Source organism: Opisthorchis viverrini (assembly GCF_000715545.1).
Source record: "Opisthorchis viverrini unplaced genomic scaffold opera_v5_24, whole genome shotgun sequence".
Taxonomy (NCBI): Eukaryota; Metazoa; Platyhelminthes; class Trematoda; order Opisthorchiida; family Opisthorchiidae; genus Opisthorchis; species Opisthorchis viverrini.
In genome coordinates, this window is record NW_008751680.1 from 1,761,864 (window position 1) to 1,772,129 (window position 10,266).

Consider the following 10,266-nt stretch of genomic DNA (forward strand, 5'->3'; position numbering starts at 1 on the left):
GTGCTTGGCGGTCCACAGAGTCAAAGGCAGCTTTCAGATCAAGAAAAACAACCATTGTTGGTTGCTGGAAGCAGTGTCGCTGTTCCAGAATCTGTCGGAGGGTGAAGATATGGTCGATGCAACCTCTTGCAGGACGGAACCCAGCTTGGTTTTCACGGATCTGTCTCTCCCTGTGTTCAGTCAACCTTCGAAGGATAAGGCCAGAGAGCACCTTCGATGCCACAGCTAACAGGCTGATGCCACGGTGGTTCTCACATAGCATCCGTGTACCCTTTTTGAAGATGTGGATAACTGTCGACATGCCCCATTCTGCAGGCACTTTCTCCTCGTCCAATATAGCACCAATAAGCTTTTTCAGGTCGGTCACCTCTTTGTAGGGAGCTGGATACAAACCGTCCGATCCTGGTGCCTTGTCGCGTTTCAGTATGGCTGTTTCGTAAGTTATTTCTTGTTCCGAAGGGCGATCTAGGTTTACATTCCATTCGCCCGTCTGCATTATCTCCACCGGCTCTTCGTCTGTACACGAACAAATCTCCACGCGTGACCAAGCATGTTTCGCGTGGGTCCCGCGTTACAAACCTTACGCCTCACTTCGGACTGCGCCTAGATCCTGAGGCCAATGTTGGTTCAAATACATTCTCACTGACCCTCCTCTACATTCTACGACCTCTCAAGCGTTCAGCATAACAATGGGAATGCCTGGCATCTGATTGCTCGTGGTTTGGTGTGCTCCCAGGGGATCGAACTATCTCCGATGGTGCCATGAAAACGTTAGTGAAGCCTACGTTGTTTCTAGTACTCTTTCACGATTGTTTCAATAACCTTATGTGTTTTATTCATTTAGGCGGCCCTAAAGAGCCGCCATACGTTAATGATACGAGGTAGGGCCCCCAGTAAATCGAGTGTGCGAAACCTGAGAGAAACCGAAACTAAAATCTCCCCCATAACTTCAATTAGACAGTCCATGTTCATTAGGTACGCATTCCTCATATTTCCCCAGTTCCTCGACCTTTTCCTTATAGTAATAACCGAAAAGCTTACGTGATTACGGTCAACTCTGCAATTTATTGTTTTGGCCATTTATTCCTCGACCAGGGGGAGAAAGTTATCTGTCCCATTCTGTCTAACTTTTCTGAAACCTACTATGCCCCAACTCGTTTAGGTGTATCCTGTTTTATTTTGCTCATTTTTGCGGAATCGTATTCCACGGTTGGTTGATTCGTGAAGTTATCCGTCTGGAAAATTTACGGCACAATGGAACAAAAATGCTTCCACCCTCCTGACTTTTAACCAGGCCGAACTGCTCTTGTGTCATAATTCCATCCTTTCGAGGCCATCCACTTTACAGCTGGAAATCTCTCCAACCTTGAGTGTATCCCAGTTCATTACTCTCCGAGATCACATTGTTAATCTCTTTGAACATGTTTACTCTTCATCCACGATTAACTTTCATCCGCCTTTATCCAACACACGAATGAACTCATAGACGTGGCCATTCGTGTCGATAACTGCTTTCCATGCAACGTTGGTCACCCTTAACGAACTTATTACTTTTCCTCATCAGCTATTCTACTGCTTTTTGTTCACCTTCCCCATTTGCCGTTTTTCATCTAAATATCTCCCATGCATACATCTACATCTTAGGATTGCGACGGTAATTTGGCGTCAGTAATTTATTCTCGTAGAGTATCTCGCTGAAATCCCGGCCGTCGAAATGGTGCAATTTATCCATTTCATTTAGCCGGTATGGTTTTTGTTCCGCCTCACATTATCATGTATCAGCAAAGTTGCGGAGTCACACCATTGTGAATGGTGCAGCTCCGTTATCTTCAAAGCCTTTCAGACAGGCGAACCGGATCCGCAACAAGATTCAAACACACGCTTAATCCACTTCACGAGCAGTCTGCTAGCAGTTCTTGTACGAACCCATTGTGAATAGTAGGAATAAACCAGAGTACAATACAAGGATAGATACCCGAAAAGATTTAGCTGTGGGTCTCCTTTCAAGCACGTCCTCCTCACCCAACCATGAGAGATCGGCTCAAAAGGCATTTATCGTTCTGCGGATGATACGGCGCACCTCCTGTAGATTACAAACATGGATTTTCTTACCCCTTACGTGGCACACGTCAGAGAGTTTTTGATTAGGTCAACCAAGTTGTCTATTCAAAACACGAGAATTACGCGCCCTCTCTGAGCGAGCCGCTAAGAAGATTGTTGCTGGCCTCAAATCCGTTGAATATGAATCATATTCCGGGGTGCTTGAACTATTTCTCCAGTGGTATTATCGACTCTGAAGGGACCGAACAGTTATTTATGTTTTGTTCGAACAAGGTCTGGCCGAGAGTTCTTAAACTGTGACCAAACTATCACAAGACTGAATACGTCAGGGCTCTCAAGATCGGGGCGCAAGCCATTATTAGGTAACAGACTTTCTCACCCCCCAGACAATTAATAATACTGCATCTAGTATCCACTTCGGAGCATTTTAGCGGCTTGCTTGTGGAACCTCGAGCTTCTAATCTTAATGTCCCGAACTAGGGACATAAAGAGCACCGGTGCACCTTATTTTCGCTTGTGCCCTTCAGGCGAAAGCTACCACTGAGCGATAAGAACAAACCAAATCCGTAGTTCCTGGTGAAAATCCTCTATCCCACGTAGCAGTGAATGAAGCCATGTGAACTTCTTGAACCGCTAGGACTTTTGTTTTAACTCGTCAATTAGTTGGAATACACCAGCGAAAATTTCGAAATGCTGGACGGAGGTCTTCCGTGACTTTCTAAGTCCACCGTCACAGCGGTGAATCTGGAATTTATAGTAATTGATGACAAATAAGGACCAACAACATGCTTATGGATCTGTTTATTGAGACGCTGACCGGTGTATCTTTTGGGCTTCGTGTATCTCCTGCCGAAACAGTGATGTCCATCAAGTCAAAAATCCAGAGGGCTGAAGGTACGTCGTTTTCCTTGAATCGTAGATGGTTGATGCTAATATATGTTTACCTCCCTCATCTTTATGGAATGGTAGCTGGCCTAAAGTAACTAGAGCATTTGGAGCCGCGGCCCAGTTGACAACCCGTTTTCCAGTCGCTCGTTGTGAATAGCTGTGGAATGCTTTTCAAAAGTTCCATATTGAGAACGACCGGTCTACAATCAAATAGTGTGACCATTTTTGCCTTAAGGGACCCCGTTGCCACAAAACTGACGGCATCCTGTAGAACTTTACTACCCCACAAACATTGCAATTTCAATTTGGTACATGAGGGAGAGACGGAAAATACCCTCAAAATCCCCTCTAATCTTGAGTGACCGAACGGGGCTGCCCTGATTGGAGCATCATTTGTCCTTTCTAATGTCCACCGTGGTACAATGTGGCACAAAACCATGAAAAAATTACAAGTTCAGTCCTTCCCTATTTCAGACCACTAATGTCCACAGGCTTGCTGCTACTGGATGGATCCTCAACGACCATCATAAGGCTCTTTGCAGCGGCATATCCATGAAAGGATAAAAAATAGGATTAATTTCCAGAAGCCGGTCAGAGACCTTAGAAGGGTTCGAACAGACAACATTCCGAAATGTTCATGCGATGCGTGATCTCCGTCAAAGACACTGAAGTTACAGCCCTCGGTAGCTTGTTTTGTTAATAAGTCTATTAGCGTTAGCCGTCTTTCAATGTTCATTCACTGTCCCTTAACTTAAAAAACTGTTCAATTTAGCATCAGTATGTCCCCTCAGTATTCTGTATTTCGACTAGGTCACTCTCTGGTATCTGCATTAGTGTTCAATGCTCAGCCGTGCATTTGGAACTGACCGTTTGCGTCCCATCCTTCCATCTGACGCTGTTGCAACCGGTGCAATGTGCCTCCCACATATTATTGCAGTGTGCAGCTGCAAATAGTGTCATCAGCTTCCACCTTGGCAGCTGACGGAGTTCCAGATATCATCAACCCTGCGTGACAAACTGAGATTCTCGGACAGTTTACAGGCACTCTGCTTTCAGGGAATGGAACAGTTTTGATGTCGTAGTGGCATGTCAACTGGCGTTTCTGACCTGAATTCTCGTGTTATTCGTCTAAAGGTCCTGCTCCAACTCCTACTGCCTTGTGTTCGGGCTTTTGGTCTGAAGACTTTTGCTTGTAACCTTGATTGTTCTCCCGTCTAGCCCTCAGTGCCCTTGTAGTATCCAAGCCCACGTAAAACTACAGATTGCAAAATAACACATGTCCTCGACCGTTGCGTGATCTCATCAGTTGGATAGCTTAAGTTGCTGTATACAGTAGTGTGATTAAGAGGACGAAAACTACTGCTTGTGCCTCCTTTCTTTTCAACATATTTGTTCCCCTCACCCTGTTTCAAGCAACATCACAGTAGGCTCATTCTTAAGAACTGACAGGTCCGTTCGTGACAGCCAATCTGCACCGTTAAATTGGCCACCACAGCTGTTAACCCCCGTAAATCGTTCTTCAAATAGACGGTCAGTTCATTCGGCAGCGTCAAGTGTTCGCACTCTGAAGCAAGCCTAACAACAGACTTCCCCTAATTGTACACTGAACCCGCTTCTGGTTGCGCATCCCTGGTGATCCAGAAGAAGCTGCAGCTGCCTGCTGGGGTTAGCATGTTTTTGAGCCATCGAGCTGATGGATATCTAGTTGAATAGCCGCATGTTCGTAGTTCATTTGGCAACGCCTGTGAGGGTATCACGTAGACGCATCGATAACCGCTATCTGTTCATCGTGTCTGTTTACGCCCTAACCGGGGCCCTGACCATCGGTGTCTCCGAAGTATTGGTCAGGTGTGATGGGAACATCGGATTAGCAATACTGAGGTACGCCAGATGGCCTTAGGAAGTAGAAACTCCTCCCTACCGATAGATGGATTACTTACGGTTCGTTGGTTACGCTGGCTAGGACATGTACTCCACATGCCAGAAGACCATCTGCCTCACAGCTCGATTGGAGTGTGCTGATTTTTTCTAACCCTTCCTTTGGGGGAAGGCAGCATCGCCGCTTCCATAAATGTGGACATGTTGGTCTTATGGGGGAAACGCCCTACTACTTTCACACTCCTATCGCAAAGGGAACTATGCATTTGCCACTAAACCTCGAATGGTTTTTGGAAGAAGTAACTCATTCTCACTCCACATGTTGCGTTGGCTTGATCAAGTGCTCCATATGCCAGTCGACCGACTTCCCCGACGAGCCCTTTCCACACAACCACACGAAGGGCAGAAACTAGCCAGGAGGCGTCAAACAATGGCTTGGTAGTGAAGTATGAAAGTCATCAATAACTCAGCTGAACTGGTCATTGCCGTTCCCCTGGATGGAGACCTCAGAAGGGGCACAATTGTCAGAGCCATTGTCAGAAATTGCCCAATGACGAGCATGCGTCCAAGCCGTTGCCTTCAATGCTTAGCTCTTCGCCTTGTTACCTCCACAATGAAAAACCCACTGGCATACCTGTATTGACGCATCAATTGTATCTGCTGTCGCCTCTGCCCTGGAATTGTGGCGTTTATAACCACTACACGGCTAATGCGAAGTTTTCGCAGCTGGATATGATACTGACAATGATGTTGATCGCAAGACGTGATCGAACCGGATGGCTTGGGTTTCTTTCACTTTTCGCTCATCCAACCAATGTCCAATATCAGCTGACTGCGTTTTCAGTAGTTTCCAATCTAGAACAGCTTAGCAAAACTGGTTCAAGTTTATTAAGTGAATTGTCCCACCTCACCCTGTCTAGTCCCACCGCAAAGCGAATTTATAACAGGCTGGCGTGTTCAAAATAAATTTGTGTGCCACTGAAGGAAGGATAATCTTTGAGACCCTCCCGATTGAATACCATATGGTCCAATTAAGTCCGCAACTGGATTGCGTTTAGTAGCCTCCAAGCAACTCGATGTAAGCTCTTCTACCTAAAGTTCTTGGTGGCTAGCGATGAACGATGTTCACACAGCTGAAGTCGCTCTCTATTATCCTTACACTGGGCATCCACTTCAAATCTATCATTTAGGTGTCTCCTTAATGCCCCCATCTAGGCTTGAGCAAGCTGACACTATTGCAGCCCTCGTGCTTCCTTTGGGTGACATGGCAGATAGGCACCGAAAGTGTTATGGCTGAACGATTCTATTTTTCCTATTTCAAGCCTGCTAACTCCGGACATAGTCGCCCAACCCAAGCGTTCACATCACCACCGGGGATGACAATATCCGTCCCTGCTAACAAGCAGTTGTGACATCTCGATAAAACTCATCTTTTTCAGCTCCCGGACTGTAGTCTGTCAAGTATGTTAACATCACTAGTAGATAGCGTTTATCGCACCGACCTGCGCCTACCTTTAGTGACCACAAGGACGGCTGTTTATTGGCGTCCACTGCAATGAGGCGCTTTTAACCATAGGGTTGGTGCAACCCCCATTCCGTATATGATCGCGAGCCATTGCACGTGCATGACTAAATGTCGAATAATGATGTGAGGTTTACTAGTTCTAATTTAATTTGCATGACTAAAGTGAACTCTTTATCAAGCGCTTCTGAAACGATGACTTTCCAATCGGTTCCAAACTTTTCCAATTGATTGAAAAGTAGGCTCTTGTTTATGTATTTTAGAGACATCGACAGACAGGAGAAGCAAGTTTTAAACAGTGGGCGCTTGTCAGGTTCCACAGGGAATACAGAAATTGGAATCTGCAACGTGGATTAGATCTTTTGAATTTATTAAAGGGTTGTTTTGGTTTATTTTTTTGAGCGGTAGTTCAGACATGGAACAATGCTTAAGTAACTGACAGCTTAGTGGACCGCGGTGAATCAGCTGAAAGTTGGGGAGGGAGTGTGAATAGGGGTCGGTGAACGAAGAGCTTCACGGGCCAGTGATACATGCTGTCTACTCAGGTCCAGGAGGGGGATTGGTTCTTTACCCAACCGTGAGACTTTTACTCCGACTCACAAAATGGCGAGTAGTAGGGAATGGGTTCTCCGCCAGGAGATAATGACCGAATAGTCCGACCCGCTTGGTGGTGGGGACTGGCTTAGTCCGATGGAGTCAAGCATGTGTGTCTGATGACTGATGTGACAGCGCACAACGTTTGAAGCCGCATCTGATTGTTATTAAATTTTAATTGTGTGTTGATAGTATGGGACGAAATTCAGCGGCCGTCACGGTCAACCGTTGGATGATCGGAGCATGCGGTTTTTAGGACCGATCTTTTGTAACTCTTCTTTCATCGAAAGAAGGTAGCGCCGTTGCAGAGCATGCTGCGAGTTTACGGTTAGTCATTGTATGCGGACTGACTATTTTTAGTTTGACTGTCCCCCATTAGTCTTCTTGGCATTGATAAAACCTGTTGAACGAAGTCCAAGCCAGTGTGAGACCAGCACAACACTCAACCCAGACCAACAAGTCAAAGTGGTAGCTTTTGGTTGCCATTCGACCATTGGGTTTAGTAAGAGCTAGTCACTCGACATAAAGACCGACCCTTGTTTGTGTTATCGGCACAACAACGGATCGGACCTGCGACTCTAAGGAAAGTGCTTTCTACTTAGATGCACCTGGAGCCGAATGACTTATCTCCTTGTCGAACTGTTCGAGTACTTTTTTCACATAGCCGTGGTAGTTCTGTTCTTTTATTTCCTCTCCACAGTGCGTAGAGGTCCACTCTAGAGTTGTGTCATATATGGCTCAAAGTGAGCCATACCTGGGTTACATTAAGGATGGATCGATTTTATGTGCGATATCGCAGTTCGGAAGTTTACTGGAATGTGCAGAGTCAAAATTTCAATTTCGCTGTGCGAGATTCTGAAATTGAACACGAAGTCAAGATATTCAGCCCCAATGGAAGGGTGTCGCTAAGCGGTTCTCATTACTACTAGCTGCATCATTGAACCCAGAGCAAGAAAACATCCGGTCCAAATTAAGAGTTTGAACCATCTTTTCCTAGACTATCTACGTATCGTTTCATCAGTTCCAGTCATCCTTTTCGAATATGTTGAGTCGCTTCCTTTACGGCTTTCATGTTGATTTTATGGTATCAATACACAGTGTTTCCTAATACCCGTCTTTTTTCCGATGCCATGTCAAATTTTATTACATCTGGCCTCAAAAAACGTGCGATGGACAGTAGCAATGAATTAGTAGTAAGATCATGAGTTGACTCATTCCTGGGTTGTTGTCTATGTCAGTCGGCATCTTGTTGTTGTCCCAAGTTACTCACGAGAATTGACGGGAGACCGAATGGGATGATTAACAGCGTCGTCTACCTCCCACCGAAAAGTCAAATTATCACGATTTGGCGACGAGTTAAACTGCATTGGCAGCAATTACAGGTATTTTTAGGACGTTTGTGTATTTCTGGGTCGATTTGTTGGAAATGATCTTCGACGTTCTCGTCCCGCGGTCGATATGAATAACGGAGTTGGATGAAATCCTTGTAGAACCACTTCTGTTTGGTAGATCATTAGTTAAAGATGACCGCCGAGATAACGGGGAAATGACTCCCATAGAAGGGCACTGACAGTCAGCACAAATAGAATAATCTGGTGACCATCCAGTACGAGTTATTGATAATGTATTGGCATATTGGTTGTTCGGGCGCATTCATCAGGTAGCTCTTGATCTATTCGCCGAGCTTCTCAATCGCGTTGTCAGCACTCAATACATCAGTCCGGTGCATAGACCGGTGCATAGAAAATATAAGAACAACCTTTGCTTAATTCAATCGAACCTAATATGAAGCAAAAAGCGCATCTACTGACGCTGTCCTTTTGATTCCGAATAAACCTGAAGTACACGTTTCTGCAAACTGTAGAAATCGCTCAATAATTTTTTGATCTAGCCCCACTTACCCCATGAAGGTTACCGTTCAGAATGAGAGTGGTCGGTTAAGCGTTGGCAAAGTGGATCGGGCATCTTGGTTTCACTTGGTGTATTGAACACCTAGCCAATCTTTACTCTCCATTTACTTTACGTATTACTTGATATTTTTTGCTTTCTATTTCTGACTTCAGGTATCCCGATTACCCAACAGCATCTCATATGGCAAAACGGGGAGCTAGATGACCATCGTCGTCTCCGTGACTACTCTATTTCTGCTGGTTCAACCATTCGTCTAGTTCTCGGTTTGCGTGGTGGTCCACTTAATGCACACCGCATTCCGCCACTCCGTCTTACGCCAATCCAGCTGACTCCAGCAGCACCATCGTCATCTTTTCTTCCAAGGATCCACCGCATGTCATCGGCTAGTACTCGGTTAACTCAGCTGTCGCGGTTCCATTTTCCTGCTCTGTGTTCGACAGGATTTTCATCCGATTCAACACCCGGATTACAGCAGAACGGTTCAACACTTTCACCATCTTCGGAAACTTTAGTTAATCTTTCCCAATCTGAAGCATCCACTTCATCTGCGACAATTGGAAGAAATCCACGGGCAACTTCAGACACTCCATCACTCTCGAGGAAGCCAACTACAAAGTCTTCTTTGGGCTCATCTCCTAGGTTAGCTGGACCATTCTCTTCTGAAGAGGTTCACAACCATGTTGACCCCAGCAGGTATGCTTGTTGCGTTTTCTTCAGTTCTTGTTGTATCGTTCAGTCCTCAGGTCCCACCTTTTGCAACTTCACTGTGATTGGCTGCCCATCAAATTTTCCGAGGATTACTCGTAACTGTTGCCTCATGTTACTGTTGTTTTTTCTTCCACCTAATGATTTCCCATAAACTGCCCGAAAATTAGCTACCTCTTTCACGCGGGCACGATTCCCACTCTTAATGTAGGATTAGCGGTCACCAATAATATGGTAATATGGGGCGGAGACAAACACTGCACTTTCCGCCAATGAAAAGCGTTAGCTTGAGGGCACAGCTGTTCGATATTTATTTGTGGGTGTTGGCAATAGCTTTTTTGAAGTTACCGTGTCATGCCTATCGGTGTTTTTGTCGTCTGTATGTTTCATCCCGGACTGCCCATCTGGAAAGACAGTGGCTATCAATGTCACTGAGTTTTGTGTCTACTGCTTTCATGCTCGCTACCGATTGTTTTGTTGCTCGTAGCTGAATGAAATGAATGTGCAGATGGTTAGTTATTTAGCTTAGCCAGCGCAATCCATATAACATGGGCTGCCTTCGCTGTCGGCAACGAACATTTCACATTTGATGGTAATAATCTTCGTTTGTACTTCTAAACTTATCCATAAAATAGTGGTTCCCAGTCACGAATACATAGGATTCATCCTGAAGGTTAATGATTTGGAGAGGTATCAACTGGTTGTGG

The 10,266-nt window shown here is 45.4% G+C and overlaps 2 protein-coding genes across 2 annotated transcripts in view; one reads left to right on the plus strand and one right to left on the minus strand.

Annotated features, from left to right (window-relative positions):
* Window positions 1-2,738: 2,738 nt before the first annotated feature.
* T265_02099 (hypothetical protein) overlaps window positions 2,739-10,266 on the plus strand; it is a gene marked incomplete at both ends in the record, with an annotated part of 33,392 nt that continues 25,864 nt past the window's right edge. Inside the window, 2 exons of the mRNA XM_009166258.1 lie at window positions 2,739-2,955; window positions 9,007-9,547. Of these exons, the coding sequence (XP_009164522.1) occupies window positions 2,847-2,955; window positions 9,007-9,547 (650 nt within the window). The remainder of the gene's footprint in view (window positions 2,956-9,006; window positions 9,548-10,266) is intronic.
* T265_02100 (hypothetical protein) overlaps window positions 9,254-10,266 on the minus strand; it is a gene marked incomplete at both ends in the record, with an annotated part of 3,794 nt that continues 2,781 nt past the window's right edge. The window contains one exon of the mRNA XM_009166259.1: window positions 9,254-9,513. Coding sequence (XP_009164523.1) covers window positions 9,254-9,513 — 260 coding nt within the window. The remainder of the gene's footprint in view (window positions 9,514-10,266) is intronic.